This window comes from Mus caroli, unplaced genomic scaffold (assembly GCF_978045245.1).
Source record: "Mus caroli unplaced genomic scaffold, Mus_caroli_1 scaffold_2, whole genome shotgun sequence".
In the NCBI taxonomy this organism is placed as follows: domain Eukaryota; kingdom Metazoa; phylum Chordata; class Mammalia; order Rodentia; family Muridae; genus Mus; species Mus caroli.
This window is the reverse complement of record NW_028227257.1, coordinates 773,533-800,822: the sequence shown is the minus strand read 5'-3', so window position 1 is coordinate 800,822 and position 27,290 is coordinate 773,533. Positions and strand designations below refer to the sequence as shown.

The following is a 27,290-nucleotide window of genomic DNA, read 5'->3' as shown; positions in this document are numbered from 1 at the left end:
TCAACACAGAAATGTGTTCCCGCAGCCACCCCACAAGTACCCTAGTCTGCAGCCACCACAAGCCACAGCTTAAACAAACCCTAAGCAGGTGATTCAGGCAGAGTATTGATCCAGGCCCTCAGAACCAGGAAGGGAAATGCTCAGTTACAGGGGCTGCCAGCTCCAGGAAGGATTGCTCACACTAAGAATAGAAAATAGCTTCTGAGGACAGGTGAGGAAGAGTCAGCCATGGGATAAAAGGAGAGGCTTGTTTATATCTTGCCTGGCCCATGACTGCATCAGCTTAGAGCAGCCTGGAGCCTTGAGGTCATGGTAAACAGCAGGCCCCAGGCTGGGTCAGTGCTGCTCACCTTGCTGTGAGCGTAGACCACTGATCCCAGGAGCTTCCAGGTGCCACCCCTCCGGTCCATACGGATCATCCGTAAGATTTGCAAGAACCGCAAGCTCCGAAGCGCAGATGTGGCAAAGACATTGCCCTGGGAGCCAGCAGCCAGCACAGCAATGGAGGCAATCAGCACCATGATATCTGTGGGAGACAGGCACAGATCACAGCATCTCCTCCCCCGGGGTCCCCAGAGCATGACTCAATGGCCCATAGACATGCAAGGTCATGTGGGGCCCCAGGAAGGGTGGTTTTCAGTGCCCACCCTGCCTACCTGTGGTGTCCAGGAGAGACTTCCCAGTACTGTGTCTCCCTCCCAAGACCTAGGCCCTGTCAGCCATCGCACCTCCAACTCCAAGTCGGTGATATAAGAAGGAACTTCCAGAAGGCCCTACCCTCTCACTCATCCCATTATGGACAAGACAGAAGCAACTATCTCCCCAGACCCAACTCTGGTGGGCATGTCCACCAGGCCTCACCAATCACACAGAACGGCTTCCTGGCAAACTTGAGCCTGCCCCTCCAGCCTCGATACCGGCAACAGCAGCCTGCAGCCCAGATCCTCACAAAGTACTCAACACCGAATACCACGATAGTCACGATTTCCTGGGAGGTGGGAGGAACACAGACGAGGACACTATCAGGCCTTAGGAGGGCTTCCTCTATACTACATGACACTTTCGGGACAGGGATGGATAAAGCCCCAGGGATCAGAAGCTAGAAATCAGACCTTCAGGCTTAGCTCAAACCCCACAGGGCACCTAGCTCATGTCAGCCAGGATTGAATTCCTGCTAGAAACAGATCCTCCAGGGACTTACTGCTGCCAGCAAGTCCTGGCCTGTAGACCACCAGAGGAAAACCCCTTCTCACCTCCCTTCTGAGCTGGATCGGGAGGCTCTAGTGTCAGTGTGAGGGGTGGGCACAGCAGAGCTGAGCTGAGAGACTTCCCAGCCATACCAAAAGGAGAACAGGCTCCTCTAGAATTCAGGCAGCTCCAGGGCAGTGGGGCAAAGTGGGTGGAAAAGCACTCTGGTGGGATCATTCTTGAAGGGCCACCTCCGTTACCAATGGCAACAGAGGAATTACAGTCCCGTTTCCATGACACCCACCCCTGTCCCGTCACAGGGTTTATGTGAGCGAGCATCATGGCCTCCCACCCCTTCACCCACATCTTCTGGGGAGCACCACACACTTCAGTGGGGGCACCTGAGCACGGAGACTCCGGAGAGCAGGGTGGAAAGGGAGGAGGGAGTGGTGAGAACTGCTGGGTGTTGTAATATCACTACTAGGGACTAGGAGGTTGGGAAGGGACTTGAGGTCTCTACACCACAATGCTGGGAGCAACAGTAGCTGTGTGTGCAAGAAAGAACACTAACTACTCTGGAGGAGACCGTGTATGCAGAAGGCCTGGCTCACTCCAATGATCAGGGTTGAGGGCAGAAGCAGAAGCAGAGGTCTGGGGTTGGGAGACAGACTGCTGCAGAGGTCCATTTCCCAGCCTCCAGGCCTCTCCCCATGCCCTGCCCAAGTGTGGGGCTTACCAAGATGTAGAGGGCCCCCTCAGAGCTCTTCTCGTACTCCTTGATGGTGGAAAACACAGAAAGCACAAGGCAGGAGAAGACTAAAAGGAACCTGCAGAAGGTGAGAGACACGCAGTCAGTGGGCCAGCCATGGTCAGTGCAGTCTATGTCTATTAGCTAACATGCCTAGAACTTGAGACCTTAGAGGGCCCTCAGAGCATAGCAGGGGGTCAGTCCACACCCTGTTTTCTACTACCCAAGACTCCACAGTCACACTGATTGCTGACCAGCCTTTCTGTATCCTTGTCTGGTTTTACCCCAGGCAGCCTTAGCTAGTGCAAAAACAATAAAAAGAACCAACTCCACACTGCCTGCCCTACAGAAGGTAAATATTCATTATTTTTCCTGGTATGCAACAATTCCTTCCTAGGTTCAGAGGCAGAAAAATTCTCTTCCAGCTGGATCTGGGTGCTGATCAAGAACTCAGATTCTTTCTGGCCTTTCCCAGGCTGCCACGCTTTTCATTTCTCCTTCCTTATAAACTCTGACGATTCCTGCTCACCAGCCTGTGCCTTCTGCTGTAATTATACCTCTCTGTCTCTCTGTCTCTCTGTCTCTGTCTCTCTGTCTCTGTCTCTGTCTCTCTCTCTCTCTCTGTGTCTCTCTCTGTGTCTCTCTCTGTGTCTCTCTCTGTGTCTCTCTCTGTGTCTCTCTCTCTCTGTCTCTCTCTCTCTCTCCTCCCACCCTCCCTCCCTCCTTCCCTCTCCATTTCCCTCTCCCTCCCTCCCTCCCTCTATCTATCTATCTATCTATCTATCTATCTATCTATCTATCTATCTATCTATCTATCTGCCTGACCCTTCTTGGCCTGCCAAAATTCAAAATTCTCCTGCAAGATCTCTGCCCCTTCCATGGCTATGTGCATCCTCTGTAAAGTGGGATGCTTTCTCTCTTACTCTATCTACCCCGGAGCTCTACAGAGGACATGTGCCATAGTCCTGCCACAGGCATCCAGCTTGTGGCCTTTGATAAGGGCACACCAAGTGACTTAAAACACGTGATAGGAACACTGCCTGCTGAGGGCCACCACGTCTGCATCGTACCCCAGGAGACTGGAGAAACTGCCATTAAAACATAAGAGGCAGAATCTAGGGCCAGTGAGATGGCTCAGCAGCTAAAGATGCTTGCTACCAAGCCTGGGGACCCAAATTTCATCCCCTACAACCACGTGGTAGAAGGAGAAAACCAACTCCCATAAATTGTCTTCTGATCTCCACATGTGCACCATGTCTGTAAGGGAGGAAGAGGAGGAAGGAGGAGGGAGAGTGAGCTATAATAATTGTTTTTAAAGGAAAAAGCAGACTCGACAAATGAGCCCCACATGTATACATGGGATGTGTACATGCCACTGGCTCTTAGGCAGCTCAAGTGATATTAACATTTTTCTGCAGATGACAACCTGTCCCACAAAATAGGCACATCTAATATATAGTCATCAGGTCCTGAGCATGAAGTTTGGCCACAGGCACCACGAACATCACATTCATCTGAACCACAGCGCTCTTGCTCAAGGAGTTGCTTGTGGCTGCCCCCACAGCAGTCCTGTTATCACAAACCCACACAAATCTCCCTCTCCACCTAATGTGTGGAACTGACCACTGTCCCACCAGTTATGTCACTGTTTCCCTCTCGCCATTCTCTGATACCCTCTGCTGCAGGCCCAGGGTGCTGTCTATGAGAACATGCCCCCTCTCTAGTCCAGGGGTGCTCCTGGGTAAAAGCGTGGCTAGCTGATGCCAGCTGAGCACCCACACACAGCTGTGCCGGCACCGCTGGAGCTGCAGATGGCGAAGCCTATGGCTGAAGATGATGCATTTGGATTCTGCTCCCGCATATTCGAGACCTCTGACTTTTCTAGGTTGTGAGTGGCTGATGGTCAGGGTAGGTCTTGCTCTGAGCTCACTATTCACCGTAATGGTGCTCTCTACTTTCTACCTGGCCCCAGCCCTTCCCTTTCAGACAAGCCACAATGAATGAGACATAAGCAGAAAAACAAGGAGCTAGAGATCCTGCTTAGTTGGCAGCATACATGCCTAGAATACACAATTTCCTGGGTTTAGCAGCCAGCAGAGAATAAGCCAGGCATGGTGATGCATACTTATCACCCCAGCACTCAGGAGGTAGAGGTAGGAGAACCCTGAACCCCCCAAAGCTGGGCTCCACATCCTGAGAGGAACCAGCACACAATACGCAGGTCCAGTAGCCTGCTGTCTGGGTGAAAAGCCCAGGTCATCAGTCTGGCAGCCTTAGACCCTCAAGGTCCAGGTTCCGCATTCCCATCAGAATGGCAGCAACAGCAGCCCAAGCAGCTCACTGATGGAGCCTGGTGCACACCAGTGATTATGTCCATCCTGTGCTATCAGCAGGCATCCACCAGGCCACCTGAGCCCACTGGGCCTGCTGCAGGTCTCACTCATAGATGCTTACTGTCCCACCCCTCATGTAGCAGGCTTCTGTCACCACAGAGGGCCCTGAGGCCAATCCCATCTCCACTCTCCATGATTTGAAGTACCCAAACACTGTAGACAGTCTTCTGTGCTATGGTTGCTGACTAAAGTATCCATCACATCTGAAAACATAGCAACACCAAGACCTGTGCTTGGTCCTTGAGGACACTAGCACAGTCACACTTATATATACAACTGACTTTCATGGGTAAGGAAGAGACAGGAGGACTCAGCCAGATGCCTGGGAATCCCAGCTAACTTTGTGGTCAAAGGGGAATGCCCTGATGATGTTCTAGGAACGCCATAGGTAGAGATTTAGGGCCAGGTGCTATCAGAAAATATTTCCATTAGAAAACTGAAATTGGGGTAAAGCATCTCTGAGATGAGCGAGAAACTCCTAGGAATCTATGAAGGTGACCCTTGCTAAAACTCCTAGCAATAGGGAATATGGAATCTGAAACAGCCACTCCTATCACCAGGCAAGACTTCCAATGGAGGGATTGGGATACCAACTTAGCCACAAACCCTTCAACCCACAATTTGACATGCCTACAAGATGTGCTGGGGTAAAAGTGGAACAGAAATTGAAGGAATGGCCAACCAGTGATTGGTCCAGCTTGAGACCCATGCCATGAGAGGGTGCCCACTCCTGACATTATTAATGTTGTTATGCTATACTTACAGACAGGCGCCTACTGTAATTGTCACCAGAGAGGCTTTATTGAGCAACTGATGGAAACAGATACAAAACCCCAGGGGCAAACATTAGGCAGAACTTGGGGAATCCTGTGGAAGATGGGGAGGAAGGATTGAAGGAGCCATAAGGATCTAGAACACCACAAGAAAACAGAGTCAACTTACCCGGGCCCATAGTGGTTCATAGAGACTGAACCACAACCAGAGAGCATGCATGAGATGGACCTAGACCCTCTGCACATCTGTAACTGTCATGCAGCTTGGTCTTCATGCGGGACTCCTAGCAGCAGGAGCAGGGGCTGTCTCCGACTCTTTTGCCTTTGTATCCCTTTCCCCTAACTGGGCTGCCTTCTCTAGCCTCAATAGGGGAAGTTTTACCTAGTCTTACTACAACTTGATATGCCAAGGTGGGTTGATATCCAAGGTGGGAGACCTCCCTTTTCTGAGGAGAAAGGGAGGAGGGGTAGATGAGAGGATGGGAAGGTGATAGGAGGAAAGGAAGGAGGGGAAGCTGCAATCAGGATGTGAAATAAATAAGTAATTTTTTTAAAAGAAGAAGAAAGAAAATGTCTCCATTACCCAACATTGACCTCACCAACACCCACCTAGGACCTAGCTGCTCTCAAAATAACAGGTACTGGGAAAGCCCATTTAGGCCAATGAATACACCATGCCAGGGTCTGTACAATGTGTCAGCAATATATCCAGCCAGGAGGATGGTGAGAGTCTAATTCCCTGTGTCTTTCTGAGATACACAAAGTATGGAGTTCAAAAGTTGAAAGGGAACCCCAAGAGACAAAGAAAAGGCCAGCTGTTGTGAGAGACAGCATGACCTATCACTCAAATAACCAGTCAGAAGTCAAGATCCTTTCTCCCCAACAAGAGAGCTAAGGATGCTCCAGGGTCCCTCACTTCATGTTCCAGTTTGAATCAGTCCACAGCAACAGATATGCAGCAGCATTCAGAGAGCATCTGTCACCAGGGTTCTCAGCCTCAGCCTCAGCCTCAGCCTCAGCCTCAGCCTCAGCCAAACCTCCAACAACACTGGCCCTAAGAGATGCACAGACCCCACAGTCTTCCTGGGCACAGGTCGCAGGGCTGTAGCTCCTGAGAACGTTCAACACCAGAGTAGCAAGCTTCCGAGCTCCTGAACAGAGGCAATGGCAGCAGTGACCGGCTGCTGGCACAATCAGAACAGCACAAAGCCACGGTTACATTTCAAAACTGCAATTAATTTCCTTTGCTCGTTAGCCAATTTATTCAATTAACTGAGCCCTGAAAAAAAAAAAGAAAAAGAAAACAGGAGAGAGAGAGGAAACAAAGCACAGAGATCTCGTTTGCCTTCTAGCACTGATTCTGACTGCTTGGGGTATCTTCTCCCAACTTGATCATCGAGGAAGGAATGGAAAGGAGGGTGGGGGATTCCCATGCTCTGATAAGGACCCTGGATTGGTGATGAAAACCATGAGAAACACTGAAGGTTCCTATAGCAGAAAATATGCCAGAACCAGCTTAACCCACAAGGCAAGGTAGAAGCCCAGAGGAGGCTTCCCCAAAGAGGGTTTCCTGGGGCCGGATCCTGCTGAGTCAGAAGGAGCAGGCTTGGCTAAGAGAGAAGCAGGGAAAGTGGGGTTTTGTTCTGTTTCCTTTTGTTTTGTTTTGCTTTGTTCTGTTTTGTTTTGTTTTGTTTTGTTTAACAGAAAAAAAGGTTTGATAAGAGTGAGCATGTGCTGGGCCTGGACAAAATAGAATTCAGGGTCAGGGACAGAATTACAGGGATAGACCTCAAAAATAGGGTGTCCACGATTAGTCCAGAATTAGTCCAGAATCCAGCCCACCACTACAATGTATTCCTTTATGTTAAAAAACACTGAAGCCGAGCCAATGAGATAGCTCAGCAGGAAAAGGAGTTTGCTACCGACCGAACCGGATGACCTGAGTTCAATCCCTGAGATCCACATGATGGAAGGAGAAATCAACTTGACACATATGTGCATGCCTGCCTGAAAATGCATGCACGTGCACACACACCAAATAAATAAATAAATTTAATTAAAAACAACTCAGCTTTATTCCTAAGGGTCTCTGACCAAGCATCTCAGAACATTGTGGGGGCAGTTTTGAATGTGGCCACGATTACCTGGATATACAAGGCCAGTGACTAATCTTGAGAGAATAGGAACCGTGTTCCCCAGAACACTCTCCCGTAGCCAGCAGGTTGTGTATCATCCATGGTACAGAGGAAAGCCATTCTGGAGCCCTGCCACTCCAGCAGCTTCCAGAAAGTGCTGCCATGGCTCCTCCGTTCCACGGTTTGTTTTTTAAGTTTTCAGAACAGACAGAGCAGATGGCCCCCTCCAGGAAGACTGGTGCAGGGGAGGCTGCAAGGGACACGCAGGAAGAGTAGCGCCCACGCTGCTCCTGGAAGCTCAGAGAGAGGAAGGAAAGAGCTCCTCAGGCTGTGTGACCGGGCTCCTCCCCAGGCAGGAGGGAGGCCTCCAAGGAGAGCGTAGGCTAGCCACACCTCCAGGCCCAAGACAACAACAGTCTGGCCATCTGTCTGTAAACACCTCAGTGACTGGCAACTGTCCTTCCAGAACATCCCATACTCACGACCACTTTAGAGATGAGGAGAGGCCACTGGGGCTTTAGAAGGCTGGCAGGACTCTGTCACTTCCTACCATGTATCCTCAGGAGGTGTACAGCATGCTCCCCTAGCATCTAGCCTCCATGAGGTGGGCATTTCACAGGCTCACAGCCACGAGCCCCAGCATAAGGGACAAATAACAACAGAACAGGAGGTCACCCTCAGATCTGTCCCCTACTCAAAGCTAGCCTCCTCCAGGCTGAGCCATCATGTGTCAGTGGTCACTCAGTCACAGGCAAAAACTGTTCTAGGAGTGCCTAGCCCCTCACTTCCTGTCCTGCCGTGCTGTGTGTTGTGTTCCTTGACTGCTGTGTGTTGTGTTCCTTGACTCATGGCAATTGCAATGGGGAGCTAAGAATCACCTTCTTCCCTTCTGGAGAGGATGGACACTCTGGGAATATTTATCCATCATGGTCACCAGTGTTTAGAGGAGCCTGGAACCATCTACTGGGACAGGCCTGGCCATCAGAGGAATCGCCCCCATAACAAAATACTCAGACTTGGAGTTCAGCATCTTTCTTAACCAGACGAAACTGGGGGATGTAGGAGAAGCAGTTTTAGGGGCCCCAGGCCATGAGATATCCTCATCTCTGGAGCTTGGCCACATCTCCTTACAGCACCCACAAACGAAGGAGCCTTGAAGCCTTGGATGAGAAGAGGCCTTTCTCACAGTCTCCATCCCAGCTGATGCTAAGCCTGCAGGCTCAGAAAGGACAAGAGGCCTGCAGCAAGAATATGGTTGGTTTTTCTGCAGCCCAGAATTACAAGGGGTTTCAGGGCTAATTATGATAATAGATTCAACTTCAGGAGGCTTCCCTGGCGGCAGTTGCCAAGGAGACCAGCATCACAAGCAGCTGGTCCCCAGCCCCAGATTCCAAGAGCCAGAGAGGAGCAAGGCAGGGACCTCAGGCAGTCCTTAACAACCCACCCTGGCATGGGGAAGAGTCTCCTAGAGATGGAGCTTGCTAGGAACTGTTCTGTATCTAGACGTACATCCAGACCCAAAATCACAAGCTGCCTCAGGGAGATTTAGAGCTTCACTGTCTTCATCTAGCTGCAAGCGGGATTTCATGGGAGGGAACTCTCAACTCTAGGCAGAGGAAGATCACTTGAACCAGGGCCTGGATACAAAAAAAGGAGACAGGGAGGGAGTAAAAAGTTTGGGGTGGGGGGAGCAAGGATGCAGGGTCAGAGGGCTCTCAGTCAGGCCCAGAAGCATCCCATAATGGTCAGCTGGTGCCGGCATGTGTTGAGATGTAAAGGGCACAGGTTTGGGTGTGCATGTACCTTGTGTATGCCAGAAAGGCTGCCACACCAAGGAGATGTTCCTTTCCTTCTGCCTCTTTCTTCCTCCTGCCCCCTCAGTCTTATAACAGGGAATCTTTCTCTTCTGGAAAAACAAAACAAAACAAAATAGGTACTGCCATCTCCTTTCAATCCTGCTGCACACACCAGCTGTCTCACTGTCAGACCCTGGGAACACACTCCTGCCTGGTTCCTGACCCAAAGGCTGACTTGAGCAAGCCAAGGTTCACCATATCAATGCATGTTTAGTAACAACAACAACAACAATTCTAGCATCATAACAGGTAAAGGAAGCTAGGTAAAGATCCCAGCCCTGCTCACAACTCTTAGACTACTGAAATCTGGTTTCAGGGGCTAAAGGTCTCTACTTGCCTACTTTGTGTTAGGGGTGTGGTGACCCTAAAGGCAGGCAACTGCTCCTGCCCCCACTTACAAATGAGAAAAAGAGGGGCTCCAGGCCACTTGCATGGCCCACACGGGATCCAGCTAGAGCAGGCAAAACTACCTTGTGCAGGAACCCTGTTCACAGGAGGATATTGTATGTCCACATGGGATCCCCTGCAGAAATCTATTCAACCAGGATAATCCCCATTCCTATAATGTTGCACCTTTCCAGTTTAGGGCCTGGATTGCAGTAAAGCCTGACGAGAGGACCTACAGCAAGGTCCTCTCCATACACATCCCCTCTGGTTAAGATCACACATGGCTCCCCAAGGACCTACTGCCGCCTCGTCCATTAGACACAGCCAGCGCTGTAACCTGGAATCTAATTTCTCCCCCTAATAAACTGCTCTGCTGCCAGGACCTACTGCCTCCTTCAATGTCAGGAGTGAAGCAGAGCTGGACTGCTGATGGCTGCTTCTAATAAAAAAAAAATCACACACAGTTGTATATCCCCTGGGCCTAGACAGAACAGAAGCTACATGCCATCTAAGGACCTCTCAGCTGGAATGAGTCTGCTCACCCTGGGGCAGTTTTGGCTTGTCTGACACAACGGAGCCCCTCTACCCAACCTAGTGCCACCCATAGGCCCTGGGCATGTGAGAGAAAGTGGCTCAGGGGAGACAGACTAGGCCCAGTATACACCAGAGGCTCAGAAAATGCCTCAGACCCTGACAGACTATGGCTAAGGAAGCCCCAAGTCCTTGGAGATTCAGGTGCTGATTCAGCATTTCAGGCCTCCTCAGATGGCCTCAGCTAGCCCCCATCTTGTCTCCATCTCCAAACACCACAGTCAGGAGGTATTCTCAAGGGACCTCTCACCCACAGGATGAGATGTCACAGGATGGCCATCGAAGGTTATCTCAAGGATGGAGGGTGCTAGAGAAGTCTGGAGCTTCTACTCTCTCTGACCTGTCCCCACACAATGCCCTCTAGCTATTCACTCCATCAGAAGCCCAAGACTCACAAAGACCCCCAGCCTAAATAGCTGCTATAGACACCATGAGGCCTCCCCCCAAAAGGCTAGGGATCTGCTACAGGCACAGGTGTCTAAGCTGAGACCGTGGAGGGCTCAGCTGGGCAGGAACCCGCCAGCTCAGCACATGGAGAGCCCTTCCCGGGCACCACCTCATGACCTGGCACCTCCTACATAAGCTCTCTGGAGACTTAAAGCTCCATGAGGTTAATTTATTCCATTAGTCATCGTGGGTGCTGGACAGAGCCCAGTCTACATCAGGTAGGACTGTCCCAGGCCATGCCAGGCCTACACTGCATCCCTGCCTGTTGAATCATCTAAGAAGGCAGCTATACTGCAGACTCAGAGCCCCCAACCTAGCATTCTTTACTATCTCCTAAAAGTTTATCTCAGCACTTCCCTTCTTCAGTATGCCCCATTCCAGTCAACTGTGCATCCCACTGAGACCATAGGAGACCTGTCCCATCTCAATCCCAGTAGCGGCCAGAGAGTTGTGGAAACGGCAGTCAGCTCACGTCTGCCCTGCTTGCAGCTCTATGCTGGCCCCGGTGCCCTAAGAGCCTGGCCATAGATGGTGTGCCTAACTTTTCTTCTTGCTCCTTTTCTGCTCTTTCTCAGCCTCACAATGACACCTCCATTCCTCGGGGCTTTAGTGTGCCTCCTTTTGATACCTGGTAGTAGAGCCTCCTACACGCACAACCCAAGGCCATCTCTTCTTCAGACTCTCCTTCCTCAGGCATGCTCACTTTCACCGAGGACACAGCCTCATCTGCTCTGCCCTCTCCAATGCCCAGGAGGCCTTCCCCATACCTGTACATAGGACATCTGTCCTGACAGGTAGGATTCTGACATGATTAAACTGGACTCAGCTCCAGACTGCTTGCTCATGTCAGTTCTAGCATCCCTCGAGGGTTCTTTGTGATGTTCACAGAATGGCTGAGAAAGCCAGGACAGAACAAAATCAGTATGATGAGCCTTATGTAGGTCTGAAAACAGACAAGATAGGGAGTTCCCCAAGAGCCTGGCTACCTCAAACCTGGCATAGAACAAAGAACGGTTGACCATAGACAAGGCTGTGTCCCCATAAAAAATATGTGTGTGTTACAGAAATTAGCACCCACCTTGTGGTAGCTGGGGTTGCAGAGCCTAATGACACAAATAACCCACATATCTATCAGCAGACAGGAGGACAGACACACTGAACCCCAGAGACATACAGGAAGAAGTGAAGCCCTACCACCCTACGGCTTGGGCACCTGGAGGAATCACACGCAGGGAACACCATGATCCCTTTGTAGGGAATATCAAGAACAAACCTATCACAGACAGGGAGATATCAGTGAGGACCAGGAACTGGAAAGGAACCCTGTGGAGAACTGCCCATAGAGACAGGTGTCCTTGATGCTACAGAGTACTTACTGATGGCTACAGGGTACTTATAAAAACTACCATTAATTTATTTACTCCAAACAGCTAGCGTTATGCTGGGAGAATTTCATCTCAATTTTAAAAGACAACAGACCTCCCTGGCAGAGTAAACTATTTCTACAGAGTCATTATATCTATGCTGTAAGCAATGCTTCCTCTATGTCTTGGAGTATCTTTGCAAAACAGCCTGCAAACACTGTACCCAGAGACTCTCCAGCCCATGAGCACTGGGTCCATGGGGCCATTCTGAGAAAATGGAGCTAAAGATGAAGGGTGTTCTCTGAGGTCTCTGGGGCAAGACCAGCTCAGTCTCTCTGGGAAGGCTTGAGTATAGATACGGTGTTTCCAGCTCATGAAAAGTCCTCAACAACTGTGGGCTGGGTACCATCCCTTCCAGGACATGCCCTCTTCCATCACTGAGATGATGCTGTCCAGAGTACCAGTCCCCTACCTCCTCTGTTGTTACCTGGTACACAACCTCCAACACAGATATTCCTGGACTTAACCTGGCCTCCTCCTCCTATAGGCCCCACCTTGCAGCTTTGAAAGCTAATATATAGAAGCCCTAGTAAAAGAAACACTTCAAAAAAAAAGAAAGAAAGAAAGGAAAGGAGAGGAGAGGAGAGGAGAGGAGAGGAGAGGAGAGGAGAGGAGAGGAGAGGAGAGGAGAGGAAAGGAAAGGAAAGGAAAGGAAAGGAAAGGAAAGGAAAGGAAAGGAAAGGAAAGGAAAGGAAAGGAAAGGAAAGGAAAGACAAAACACTTCTCCCTAACTGCTGGGATGAAAGCTCACCATGGAACCTCTCCCCTCCTGAGTATGAATCTCCATTTTCTTTCATGGCTCAGGAGGCCCATCAGGTGCTCAGAGTACCCCAACAATGGATCTCCTGACAGAGTAGCTCACAGGCCTCCCCACCCACTATCCCACATTTGATGGACAGGCATGCCCATGCCTCCTGCCCAAGCTGTGCTCCTGAGCTGGCCCCAAAGCTCACAGCGTTAATTCCTGATCATTTCTAAATACTCTCTCCCAGCCGTGTACAGCCAATGATGGAAAGCTCACCCCTCAAACAGGACCTTTTCCTGATATGAGCCTCTCCTGGGCTACCCTTGCTACTCACCAGCTTTCCTAATGATCTAGATGAGCATAACACGAGACACGGCCACAATCAGAAGTACATCCTACAGAAATGGCCCTCCTGAACAGGACATTCCTGTGAACAGAGGTACGTGGGGACATACAGGCATACAGGATACTGACTCAGACACTATCCTAAACTGAGTGTTCCCATGTGAACTAGATGGAGTTCCAATGGTCCATAGGACATCGCAGAACAGCTGATCTGTAAGAAAATCCCACAGAGTTATGGAAGTCAGCAGGAGGCACAAACACACCTCTTGTTTTCCAGAGTTTCCCCAATTTCCTGCATTGGGCATGTAATAAAAAGAAACACTATCCATAACCAAGTGCTCTGTAAGAAACAAAGCAAGCTGGTCATACCAGAGCCTGCAGAGCTGTCTGCCCACGCAATTTCCTTCTGCATGCTAGAATTCAGCACTTGTGTAATTTAACAAGGTGTCATGGAGCACCATCATGGAGAAGGGATTTTTGTTTGTTTGGTTGGTTGGTTTTCCATGCTGACCCAGGAAGAAGGAAACCTACCTGTGTCTTTGTCCTACAATCCCTAGAACCCTCTAGAAATAACTCCCCAAGCTCTTGCCCCTTCCAAGGCTAACAAAGGTAACCCAAGCCTCATCTTGTGAGAAGGCAGGGGCAACAATCACACTGTGGAGCTTTTCTGTTGCTCACAAGGAAATACCGCTGTGCACTTGAGTCCAGGACCATGGTCAGCACCACAGAGGCAACCCCCACCTTCTCTTGTCCCTTCCCAATTCCAGGAATACAGAAACTCCTACCTCCTCCTCCCCAAGAATAGCAGGCCTTCTTCTCTGCTGGCCACCTGAATAGGAGGGGTGGCAGGCATGGTCCCAGACCCTTGCTCTACATGCTTTCTCCCACCAGAGGCTTTCTACAAATGTAATGAACAGCAAGCAACGATATCTGTGTATCTAGCCTGAGGAGAAATAATGTTCTGGATGAGGACATTTTTGCAGTCGTTAAAAGCTTCTTGCAATATCTTCTACAGCTCAGAGGTGTGTGATAAGACATCTGGGAATCTCACAGCAGCAATGCTAGCAGTGGTCAGATCTCAGATATGTCCTTCATTTCCATCAGCAAGGAACCCTTCTCACCCATTAGGACGTGCTCCTGGCAGTGGGCCTGAAAGTGGGGCCTGGGCATCTCCCTGACACCCAGCAGAGGAAAACATCAGAACTGGAAAGGTGCAGGTGGCAAGTGTATGGCCATTATAGATTCCATGGTGGTCTACAATGCACCCCAGGAATGTGCATAAATAACATCTCAAGGAGAGAGAAGCCAGGAGACGCAGCTGACTAGAGAGAAGGCCAGTGTGGGGAATCACTGCATGGCAAATCACCTCATATGTCCCCAGGTTTTTCCGACATGACATAGCTGCCACACACATGAACTCACAACACATGAACAAGATCAAGCCAGTTAATAATTCCAACACAGAGGAAGGAGAGGCTCCCAAGGTCCCATCAACAGCTGAGGACCTACTGCCAGTTGATGGCTGCTGACAGATGCAGAGTCACTTGTCTTTGGAGGGTGAGAACTGGTAGGTTGTCCATGCCCCAGTGGATAACCCCACACCCATGTGTTAAAGGCCATACTAATTGGACTCAGTGTATTCTAAAAATTAAAAATAAAAAAGCCAGGTGTGGTGGTGACCACCACTAGGGAGATGCAGGCAGGCAGATTTCTATGAATTTGAGACCAACCTGGTATACATATCAAGGTCTAGGCAAGCCAGGGTTACATGGTAAAACCTTTTCACAAAATAAGGTAAAAATAAATCTAAAACTTGAAGACAAAATAAAAAGAGATGACATGAAATAGAGAAGACAGTTGAGGAGGGAAACAGGGGGAATAGGGATGGATATGACCAGGACACCTGGTATCTATGTATAAAGTTTTCAAAAAATAAACAAACAAAAATTAATGGAGCATCCAAATAGTCTCCCATCGACCCTGGTGCTCCAGACACCCTTGATGTGCCTCTTCCAGGTATCACTCACCACCACTACATCCGGCTCAGAGCCTCCCACATTCATGGCACCTTCCATCAACACAGCTTCTTCTGCACAGGCTTCCCAAAAATGTTTCATTTCTACCTTGCTTCCCAAACCTGGGGCCCCTGAAGAAATCGTCCCCTCCCTTGTACTCCACAGCCAGTGTCTTTCCAAGTCAACGCAGAAAAGTAGCGCCAGCCCTACAAAGTCCCCAGCACAGGACAAAGCCAGTGGCTCTTGGATGGAAGGGGCCAGAGACCAGGCAGAACCTGGAGCAAGGAGAGCCCCTCGACTTAGGGGAAAAGAGAGATCTCAGGGGATGGCATCTCAAGTGGAGGTTGCAGATGCCACCCCAAGTGGTACTGTGGAGGTTGCTGACACCAAAGAGATCATTAAGGAATCTATGCTGTTTTCAAGCAACCCTCACTAGAACATTCTATAATAACAGCCCAGCTGGGCATTCACAAAATTATTCCCAATATCAGAAAAGAAATGTAAGACCTAATTCTGTCCCAGCTAGACACCCAGCTGAGCCCAAAGACAACCGAGGGTGTGTCTGGAACACAGCCTGCCTCCTTTTTCCATGCAGAGAAGGCACTGTCCCAGAATCCTCTTTTCCTCTACAAAGGCTCTGATGGTCCCAGCAGCCACTCCCTTTAGCTCACTGAAGACTGACAGGGATGGATGATCAGGGAACATTCTGAGAGCTTCCCTTTGGTGGGTCTCTATTCCCAGACCAAGACCACCTGCTCTGCAGGAGTGAATGGGGGCAGCCTGCTCTATAGCTCAAGAGCTCAAATCCTTCCCAGAGTGTCCCTCTGGAGTCTCGCCCACTAGGTTCCTTGCCTTGGGTAGTTCCAGGAATGAATGAGAGAATGAAATTGGGCCTGGGAGACAGCTCAGTTGGTAAAGTCCTTGACACACATGAGGACCTGAGTTTGATCCCTGGTACTTGTACTTAAAAAGCCAGGCATGACGTACACTTTTGTTATCCCAGCGCTGAGGAGGCAACCTAGTGAAATTCAAGGGAGAGACCTTGTCTCAAAAAGCAAGATGGATATAGCTCCTGATCGACAACAAATAAGGTTGACCTTTGGCCTCTATACACATGAACTCATAAACCTGCACACATACAATAAAAAAGAGATCATGAAGATGCCGGGAGGACTCCTGATGCCCTCTGTCCTGCACAAGGCAGTAATCCTGAGCAGATTTCCACACTAGACAGTTGTTTGAAAGACCTAGCCCTGGACGCATGAACATGAAGTGCAGCATCTGCACACAGCTTATGGGACACACCTGGGGTTCTGAGAACTATAAAAAAAAAATGTCAGCAAGAAAGCAGAAATAGGAGTTCACTTCGTATAGAGACTCCAGTGGGAGGCCTAGCTATACAGGCTGGGCAGGCACATGGCAACCATGAGTCACTGTCAAACTGATCTTTGGGGACAGTCAGAGGTCGACTCACCACCACCACCACCACCACCACCACCACCACCACCACCACCACCACCACCACCACCCTGCATTTCATCTCAAATCAGATAAACTGCTTCTGCTGTTGTTGGCAGTTAGACAGGTGCTACTGGGTTTCCTCCTCCAAATGACGGCTTGGTGCCTGGTGCGTCACGGTGAGTGAGGCACTGTTTGAAGAAGCTCCTGGAGCTGTCAGCAAATTGTTGTCTGAAAGCAAAGCCCAGTTCCAGCCATGAAAGAGAAAGGGCCGTGCTTGGCAGGCATCCACACACAGAGGACCGTGCTCACTGTGAAGGGGGCTCAGCCAAGCCAACTAACTCATCCCCGTCTGGGTAGAAACCAGATGTCTACAGGGCTTGCTCAGCAGTTCCCCTGCAGCCTGGGGGACTTACTGGTAAAAACCTGCACACTATATTTTTCCATCCAGAATCATTCCTCTCCTCAACACCCAACCTTTAGGGTGCTGTCACGCATGCTACTCAGTTCCACGGAGGAAGACATCTTAAACTGCCAATCAACACAAAATCTCATGGTTCTAGGAAAACGGCTGGCACTCTTGGAGCTAGCCCACTGGCAAGCTTCTGACACTCATAACTCATGTCTAAACCTTCTAAACCTGTGTCTCCTGTTAAACGGTGGCCCAAATCATCTTGCCAAGATCAAGGTAAAGACTGTATCCTGAGGCTTTGTCTAAGGATTGGCTGATGAACCGGAGGTTAAGAGACACTGTCTACAGCTGGGCCAGCCATAGTCCCAAGACTTTCACATCCCACTGGATAACGTCTTACTCTGCAAAACCTCAGGCATCACAAGCCAGTGAACATCAGCACTTACAAATCTTCGTGTCTAGTGACTCAAATCCACACCCAGCCAGGAACGTCACTCACATATTATGAACAAGGAAACTGGAGTCTGGAAACTGGTTCTTGAGATGATCAATGGAAGCAGGGCCATCCAGAGCCCTTAGTCCCAAACTCTGCCATCTTTCATCCCTGAGGGGTAACAAAAGTCCCCTGCTAACCCCACCCCAGCAGCTATAGCACAAAGGTGCATACTTGGTGGGTGGAGGACACATAGGTAATTACATGGTAAAACAGTCTGCTTTTATTCAGTGTATTTGGTTTGGTTGGTTTTTGTTTGTTTGGTTGGTTGGTTGGTTGGTTGGTTTTATTTTTGTTTTTTGTTTTTGTTTTTGTTTTTTGAGACAGGGTTTCTCTGTGTAGCTCTGACAGTCCTGGAACTCACCCTGTAGACCAGGCTGGCCTCAAACTCATAAAGATCTGCCTGCTTCTACCTCCCAAGTGCTGGGAATAAAGGCACGGGCCACCAAGGCCCAGCCTAGCACTATTTGTAGTAAGAAATGGGCCACACACCAAGGTCCCTGAAAAGAAGCATTGCTCTTTATCAACTTTGCCTTACCAGGGAACAGCAGCTGCCAGATCAGAGCTCACTCTCCTCCCAAAATGGGGCCCACTTCAGCCTTTAAAGGATATGACCAGGATCGGGGCCAGGACCAACCCTTCCATCCAACAGCAGGGATGCACAGATGGTTCAGAGCACACGCCACATCCCTTCCCCGTCCTTTTATGTGTCAATTCAGGATGCATATGCTCAAATACAGCTGTTAGTACCCTCCACAGAGTACTCCAAGGAGCCCTTAGTCCTAGGGACTCACCTATTTCCCTAGATTCAACCTTACAGTGAGTAGTGGATTCACTGTTCACACTAGGTGGTGTGGTGGACCACGCCAGCCCCATTTTCTCACCCACAGGGAGTCAGAACACCTCACCCAGGACACCCTGGAATATCCAAGATCATGAGTATTAACAAAATCCTGTTTATTTTGCTCATTGAAAGACACTAAAGACCCCACCACTGGGCTCCAGCTGTACTATCAGACACTGTCACTAGATCCTCGGATGCACTCCAGATTCAAGTTATTTCAGAATCAAGGCCAGCATCTGGGAGCATTCCCAGGACCTAGTAGTCTCCATGTCAAAGTTCTCCAGGCTGGTGATATGCTGTGTGTCCTTCTAAGTCTCCATATAGATGGCGTTACATGTCCGACTCATGCTGGTATCCATAAAAATGAGATTTCTCTGCTCTCATCTGCAACCCTGCCCAGAATGCTCCCTGCCTAGTTGCTAATCCATCATTTCTTTACAGATGCAAGGATGCTTAAAGATTTACACATAACCAGAGCAAAGAGACTGCAATTATTCTTTCTCTCCAGTGCCCTTTAAGATATCAGTGAGGGTTAGAAACTGAGCAGGCCTGAGAAGGTGGGCAAACCCGATGAGAAACACAGGTTTCCCTGGAAACCACAACTCTCTGAGGTATTTCCATCTTTTGGGAAAATTCCATAAGATTCTCTGGATCTCGATCAATGAGGCTACAGGAAGGCCTGCTACTTGAAAGAAGCTGGGCACACGACACCATTCAGTGATAGGGGTTCTTCTCCTGATCACTGCCACACACCATAAGTCAGAGACCAGACCTGGGTACTCCGAGTAACCACCTCTCCTGTCTGCCTCAGATGAGGATCAGAACTACTCCTCAAATGACCCACCTACTCCAACTTCCATGGCCCTTGCCAGCCTCAGAGCTAAAAGCAGTTGAGGAGGATGAGAAGGACCTGCAAAGCGGCCTAGACACCATTCTTTTGGGGGAAGGAGGCCTATCTGGGTCCAAAGCACCCAAAGAGCCTTGAACAAGGACATGGTCCTGGATGCTACTTTTTCTGTGAAATGGGAGGTGACACCTGGCTTGACAGCCTATGGCAATGGTTCTGGGGCTCCTAAGGTCTCAACAGGGATACCTGTACATTGTGGACAAAGGAGCCTTGGTGATCGGCCCAAAGAGCTGAGCTATGGGTAAACCCAGAACCCAAAGTACAGCCCCCCCATGACTTGGTTTCCCATTTAGTTCTTTCAAATGCCATGCCTTTCTAGATGTCCACTGGCCTGGATGTTGAAGAGAACAAGCTGTCCACACTCTCAGCTCTAAGGCAGGCCGCCTCCCAGCTTATACAGGAAGACTTTTTCAGCCTCAGCTTCCCCATCATGCTCCTCTAGCCACAGACAGTAAGTCTAGCATGTGATAGGGGCATCATAACCCAGCAACCTCTCCCTAAGTCCCTAAGCTACTTGGAGCTCCCACTCAGCTCTCGAGCACATCAGATGAACATGACTCCTCTAAGGCCCCCATAACACTCCCACCTCTGCCTAGATTTGTCTTCGCTGTGGTTCGCCCTTTTCAGGGCAGAGGAGACTGGGTACTTCAAATGGTGACCTTCCAGGTTGAGTGCAGAGATATTTCTGAAAACATCTCTCACAAGCAGTCCATAAAGGCATTGCTTTGTAAAAGGCAAACTGAAGAGCCCTGTGGCCAGTGAGTCTGACTTTGCCTAACAAGGTCCAAACCAAGAGTGGTCACCTCCTGACTCTGGGCAGTGGCTGACCTTCATAGATCCAGCAGGACCAGCCAAGAGATTGATATGTCTGGACATCTCACAGACCAGGCTTTGATGGCCAAAGGAAGAAGGAAAGTGGCCCAGGAACACCCAATACTCCTTAAATGAGAAACTCATTTCTATGGGCTTTGGATCTGTTCTCAAGCAGCTACCTGGCCTCAAGAGGGGCTGTGTCATCCTTGCTAACTAATGAACAAACCAAACACTGCCTAACACACAGCGTGACCCAGTCCATGCAGACCAGTAGTCCACACAAGGGTTTGCCACGTGCTCAGGAATCTCAGGCTATTGGACTTCCTAAATTAGACAAAGATCGGTGTGGAGGATTCCATGCCTGGAAACTAGGGGCATGGGTCATGAGCAACAAAGACATCAGAGATGTGTCACCTTTCACAATGGAATCAATAGGCATCCTGGAAGATATCAGTTGGTCTTCACAAAGTACAGGAAGCCAGGAGTGGCTGTTACCACCTTACTGATGAAAGGGGTTCTGGGTCTAGACATTGTGTCTGGCCCTGAATTAGCAACCAAAGGCTCTATTCTTCTTCAATGCTCTCCCTCCTGCCCCTAATCCCAAGACATTGCCCTGAAAGATCCAGCCACAAAGTATAGAAGCCAAGGGACTTGCAGCATGCTGTATGTCTTCATGGTCTAAATCCTAAAGTCCGGGACACTGCAGGGGGCAGGAGTGGTTCTATGGTGGGAAATGTAGATGGGGAGGGGACACAGATCCCATAAAGCAAGGACCTCCCACACTGGGCTGGAGCTCCAGGTGCTTCTACTGTTAGGGAACAGAAGCAGAGAAACCAACCAGTCAGACTTAGGGATAGAACAGGGCACCATAGAGGCTACAGACCCTTCCCCCCAAAGATTCCTAGATAATGCTGCCAGCCTGGGCATCCATACCCAGCCCTGTGGACACAGGATTCCATCCTGTCTGTGTCCCAGGAGTCACCTCAGGCCAGGACCTGGCTGGATGTCTACAGCCAGCCAAAGTAGAAATGTTTGGACCCCAAGACAGGTAAGGAGGTGGTGGCTACAGCAAAAGGACCGTTAGGGACACATGGACTCTTCCTTGGAGTAAAGAAAAGCACGAGACCCTGGGCAAGGGAGAATCAAATTCATCTTTCTGGAGGGGGTAGGGGCTGACACTACAGGCTGCTCCCCTTGGACAGCCTTATTGGTGAAATCTTTGCCTTGGAGAATTTCAGGACTATCCACAGGAACACACACACACACACACACACACACACACACACACACACTACTCATAGGTTGTGATGACCCCCAGGACATCATTCTGCAGGCATCCAGTAATTTCCCTCTGTGGACCTTTCCTTGTCACCAAACCTATTCACATATCACATTCAGAATACTCCCAGACCCATTCATGGGACACATATCCTGTCAAGGCCAGGACAGGTGGGCACCTCGATAGAGACTTTTCCTGAACATGGATCTCACTCCCATCCCCAAATGATGCTTCTCATACAAAATGGCCGAGTCTTAGTGCTCCTCCTCTGTCCCTGGTTCTACTGGAATAGGAGAGCCAGCGTCCTTGCATTGGGAGGTTATGCATACTAACACACACACACACACACACACTCATATGTACGTGAAACAGGTTCGACTCTTCCTGGCTCTGCCCCAGAAGGAGTCCCAGACTTGGGGACAGGAGCAGCCCCTTCCAGGCCCAAAGCTGGCAGTACTAGGAGATAATAGTCTTCTCTCAAGGATCTAAAGCCCAGAATGTGTAGCGAGATCACCAGCAGGTACAAAAGGACTACTTAGGGTGTAGAGAACAGGAAGAGTGGGCCTCCCGAGATGAGTACAGACAACTGCCCTCACCCAGGGCTGAGGTGATGGGACGTTAGGTCCTCTCCCCATTTCTGCAACCCGGAAGCTCAGAGAGGTAGCAAGAGGTTAGGAGGATGGCTGAGAAGAGGCCAATCTTCTGCATTGCCCCTACTTGGATGTCGGAGAGAACCCACGGGGATGCAGAGGGGCGAATGAGTTCAGACCTAGAGCTGAGCCGCCCTCCCTCCTAGCCGGCCCTTTGTTCCGCGCTGCGGGCCGTGGGGAGGGGCCTCTCGGGCTGAGGGGGGCTGGGGCGCCTGTACATCCCGTCCTGCGGGGGAAGGGCTGGTACAACCCAGCCTGGCAGCCGTAACCCTTCCCCACCCCCCAAATAAAACAGTCCCTGACTACAGAATGATCTCCAAAGTCACTCTCCAATCCCTATCCTTTGCTTTAACCCGAGACTGCAATGCCACGACCCAAACCCCACGCCCACGACGCGAACCAGGCGCGCGCGCGGACACGCACACCAGGGCCCCTCAGTCCACCGCAGCTGCGCCTGCAATCAACCCGTGGCCGGGCCAGGGTTTCGCCAGGCCCACCGCTCACCACATCGCGGGCCACTTACACGTAGGCGTGGTAGATGAACGCCCAGCCGCGGGGCCGCTCTAGCACGTTGTAGAGGAAATTCTGCAGCTTGCGGTAGAAGGCGTTGCGCTTCGGGGGCTTCCCGGCTCCCGCGCCGCCCGTCCGCGGCTTGCTCAAAACGCTGCCGCGCTTGGGGGCCTCGGAGCCCGCGATGAGTAGCGCGCCGTCGCGTGTGGAGTCGGGCGCGCCGGGGTCCAGCCCCACGAAGCCCACCTTGAGCTTCTTTTCCCCGCTGGTGCCGGGGTACACGCCACCGTTGCGCGACTTCTGCACCATGGTGCCTGCGGCGCCCTATCGGGCGCGGGCTCAGCGGGGGCGGCGCGCGGGGGGTGGCGCGGGCCCCAGCCCAGGCCTCCAGTCCGGCAGCCGCATGGCGAGGCGGCTGCGGCTCTGCGTTCCTACCTGGCCCGGCCGCGCGCGGGGACGCTGCGGCCACCCGGCTCCGCGCGCGCCTCGGTGCCTGGCCGGCTTCCGCGAGGGCTCCTCCCGCCGCCCCGCCCCGCCCGCCTTAACCCCTACGACGCCATTGTAGTGGCAGGCAGGGAGAGCTGATCCAGGTGTACTGCCTCACAGGACAACCCTTCCCGCTCTCCTAGCCCGGTAATCCTTGAGGGGGAGTCTAGACCTGCTGTCTGTCACCGCTGAGAGGGCAAAGCACCAGAGTTGACCTGGAGTCGGCAAGTGGACACCTTTGGGAGGATCCTGGCCATTGTCAAGTTCGGTGTTAAAGATTCAGCCCACCAGGATCTTGGCTCTTAGCATCAAGAGAGCCAGACGTGAAGAAGGCCCAGCACTTCCTCTGGGTGTGCAGGGAAATTTGTACAGGCTCTCTAAGGGTAACCAGAGCAGTGCCTAGAGCAGAATCCTTGCCCACCTCCAGGCTTACTGAGCCAACTGGACATGGTTAAGGAGGAGGCACCAGCCTGGCCCACCCAGTCAGAAGAGGCCTTAAGGTACAAGGTGTGTGTGGGTGGGGTGGGGGGGGAGGGAAGTGCTGCCCACTCCCTTGCACGGGCTGGCTTTACCATCACCTCTGGGTCATCTTCCTTCCATTCAAGTCTCTGTAAAAGAACTGTAAGTTTTATAAGTCGGGTTGGAGAGATAGCTCAGTAGTTAAGAGCACTGACTGTTCTTTGAAAAGACCTGGGTTTGGTTCCCAGTACCCACATGACATTAGGAACTTAACTCCAATGCCAGAGAATGCAAAGACCTCTTGTGGCCTTCTTGAGCACTGAAAGCTTGTGGTGCCCATATCATGCAGGCAAAACATACCCACTAAACATAACGTAAAAATAAACAAATCTCAAAATAGTATTTTTAAAATAACTAAATAAGTGATTACAGATCGTAGATGGCAACTGGGAAGAGCCTAGCTCATTCTATCCACCCTCCTGGGACAATCAGAGCCCCAACAGGGCAGTGGTGGTGCAAACCTTTAATCCTAGCACTTGGGAGGCAGAGGCAGGCAGACCTCTGTGAGATTGAGGCCAGCCAAGTCTACAGAGAGAGTCCCAGGACAGCCAGAGCACACAGAGAAATTTTGTCTGGGGATGGGGTGAGTCAGAGCCCTGAGGGATAAAAGGTTCTGGTTCCCTAGGAAGGAAATGTGTTCCAAGAGGAGGCACTGAAAGGAAGGCAAAGGTCAAGGTTCTCTAGAGTTCCAACACCAACAGATACCATCTTACTTACTCATCTTCTCTTTTGGGGGGAAAATAGGGACACACCCTTGAAGTCGTTATGAGCCATTAGCCCACAAGCTTTCTGGTACTGTAGAGTATGACACACACACCCAACAATGGGAAAGTTCATGGGGGAGCAAAGTTGGTGTAGAGATCTCTGCATTCCCAAGAGCTCTGCTCTCTACCAATGTTGTTTGTACCAACAGCTTTGCCACATTTCAGAAGGTTCTAGAAAGTGACTCCTTCATTGTGGCTTACAGCTCCCTCCTTCCTCTGCTTAAGATGTCTTCCCAGGAAGCTGGCTCATTAATCATTTATGGATTTTTTTGAATACCACATCTTGCACACCTGTGGGCCATGCACTGTCAGCAGCTCGGTTACCAGCATTCAGCTGGCCTCCTGAAGATCCAGGAAAGTGGGTCGTGTACACCCGGTCAAGCAAGCAACAGGAATTTCATTTTACTTAAAAGTAGATAGGGAAAGCTTACAGGCTCAGGCCATATTTGCCAAGACTGCATTAACAAGATTCCAGAGAGAGGTGGTGGAAAAAAAATCAGATGCACATGATAGCCCAGCTCCAGCTGGGGAGAGCTCTGGTCCAGGCTGAAGCGCTAGCAGCCCACATCAGAGTCATCCTTCAGCCGGGCGCTGTCCCTTCAGCACCTCTTTGACAGCCCGCCTGGAGATCAGCCTGTTCCTCTCTCCATGAGATGGCTCCCTGCTCAGCTATTGCTGAACTACATGATGTTGCTCATCGTGCTCAACAGGCAGAGATGTTGGACCATCAAAACACAAGATCACTTCCAGGACAGCCAGGGCTATACAGAGAAACCCTGTCTCGAAAAACAAAAACAAAAAACAAAAAACAAACAAACCAAAAAAAACCCCCACAAGATCACATTGACTCCTACCATGTCAAAGAGCAGTTTAAAGTTTTTGCCAGTACCCGCGTCCCCTGAAGTCCCCCTTCAATATATCCCTTCCTATACAAAACAATAATTTGGGGGCATGGCTTAGTAGTAAAAGTACTTGTTCTGAATGCATTATATCCTGAGTCCCATCCCCAGCACTTTTTAAAAATTAATATATTTAGCCAGACACAGTGGCTCACACATGTAATCCCAGCACTCAGGGGCTTAGACAGAAGGAGAATCGAGAATTCAGAGCTGCCGGGCAGTGGTGGCACACACCTTTAATCCCAGCACTTGGGAGGCAGAGGCAGGTGGATCTCTGAGTTTGAGGCCAGCCTGGTCTACAGAGTGAGTTCCAGGACAGCCATGGCTACACAGAGAAACCCTGTGTACATACAGATACATACACACACACACACACACACACATATATATGGTTCATATATATATGGTTTATATGTATACATATATGGTTCATATATATACATATATGGTTCATATATATATACATACATATATGGTTCATATATGTGTGTATGTATGTGTGTATATATACATACACACACACACACACACACACACATTGGCTGTTCTTCCAGAGAACCTGAGTTCAGTCTCCAAAACCACATGGCACCTCACAACTGTCGGTAACTCCAGTGGCAGGGGGATCTGGCACCCTCATACAGATACAAATGCAGACAAAACACCAATACACATTAAAAATAATCTTAATAAATTGGAAATGTATCTTAAAATAAATCTTTAAAAGAGAAACAAGCAAAAATCTGAGAGGCTATGTCCAATATATTTTCTGCCTGGGCCTTTCTGAATTTGTATCTTTGTACCCACTATCTCAGAGCCTGCAAGGGTGAAGGAAGGGTCTATGAGCCATGGTTATTGTGACTACTCATGATGGAGGCCCACCAGCATATCACCTCTCTAGAGAGAGACACACAGCAATATGGGTCAGAGTTGCTGTGCTTTTTGGGTGGAAACCTACCATTCTTTTTCTCTCTAGCTGAGATTGGGACTCGGGTCTCACAGATGCCAAGTACAGGGAATGTTGTGCTGTCTCGATGGTCTGTGGTGGCCAGATTGTCAGAACCCTCCAGTGAAGCCACAGAAAGTGTGTGCAAACAGTTGCCACCACCCATAGCCCCTTCTAGGAAGCCCAGCTTTATAGTTTGAGCAAGCCTGATTGTTACATAATAGCATTTATGCCCAGGAGTTCCATCACCCTCTTTCCAAGGGTCAACTATCACAGTCAGCAGTACATGGGGATCTCTTCCAACAGAGACCTCCTTCCAAGGAAGACAGAGCAGCTGCTAAGACCAGAAGGGAGAACACTGCCAGCCGGGAAACAGACTCAATTTGGGGAAATGAGAAGAGACAGGTTCTCAGTCACTCTGGCTGGGCAGAGCTGTGGTTGTTTTAATCCTGTAATTTGGACAACAGGAAGTGCCTACCCAGGCAGAAAGGCCCCCCTCAAAGGAATTTTCCACTATTAAGAAGAAAGATTGTTGGTCTGGATCATAAAGAGCAATGCAGTGAGGGAAAGACAAGATATAAAAGTGCTGTGTTTTCTGTTTTTGTACATCTGACAGGAACACTTACAGGTTGAAGTCAATAAGAATTTAATTTATAGAAGGGTTGTTTTTTTGGTTTGTTTGTTTGTTGATTGGTTGGTTTTTTTTTTTTTTTTTTTTTGGACCTGAGTTCTCAAAGAGCTGCCCTAGCCCCTGGCAAACTGACTAATTACTTCCAGAACTGAACTTGTCCTTCTCAGCCACTGATGGCTGGTGTCCCCCACTGTGATGAAAGAGATAGTGATAGCCAGGGAATGGTGGTGGCCCGAGGAGTGTCCAAAGACGCCCAAGACAAGCTTTCTGGGCTTCTAGAAAGTTCTGTCTGCCCTCTTCTGGGACAGTCTTATGTCCTTAGGTTCCTCCTCCTCCTCCTCCTCTTCCTTCTTCCTTCCTGGGCCCAGCTTTGTAGCTAGCACCTCTCCACCCTTCCTTACACCCCAGACAAGTAAAGAAGCTGTGTCAATTGTCCCTGTTGGATTGCAGATAAAAGGTGAGGAATATAGCATCCTCTTGTCTCAATGAGAGCAAGACACAGGCTCTACTATGGAGCAATTCATGCTCCATGCCCAGGGCTCATTTGTACTGAGTACTCTCCAGCTCATAGCCACTCACCTTTAAGACCATGCCTGCCACTCCCTCTCAGAACACCTCAACCTCTATCCCCAGAC

At 50.1% G+C, this 27,290-nt stretch overlaps 1 protein-coding gene across 17 annotated transcripts in view; it reads right to left on the bottom strand.

The window, feature by feature from the left end:
• Positions 1-22,902, bottom strand: part of Kcnq2 (potassium voltage-gated channel subfamily Q member 2) — a 60,227-nt gene extending 37,325 nt beyond the window's left edge. For all 17 annotated transcript variants that reach the window (XM_085831571.1, XM_085831548.1, XM_085831556.1 and 14 more), the window contains exons 1-4: positions 22,427-22,902; positions 1,925-2,015; positions 862-988; positions 351-526 (exon numbers count right to left, since the gene is read on the bottom strand). In XM_085831571.1, the coding sequence (XP_085687697.1) occupies positions 351-526; positions 862-988; positions 1,925-2,015; positions 22,427-22,722 (690 nt within the window). In that variant the 5' untranslated portion in view covers positions 22,723-22,902. The remainder of the gene's footprint in view (positions 1-350; positions 527-861; positions 989-1,924; positions 2,016-22,426) is intronic.
• Between the last annotated feature and the right edge of the window lie 4,388 nt (positions 22,903-27,290).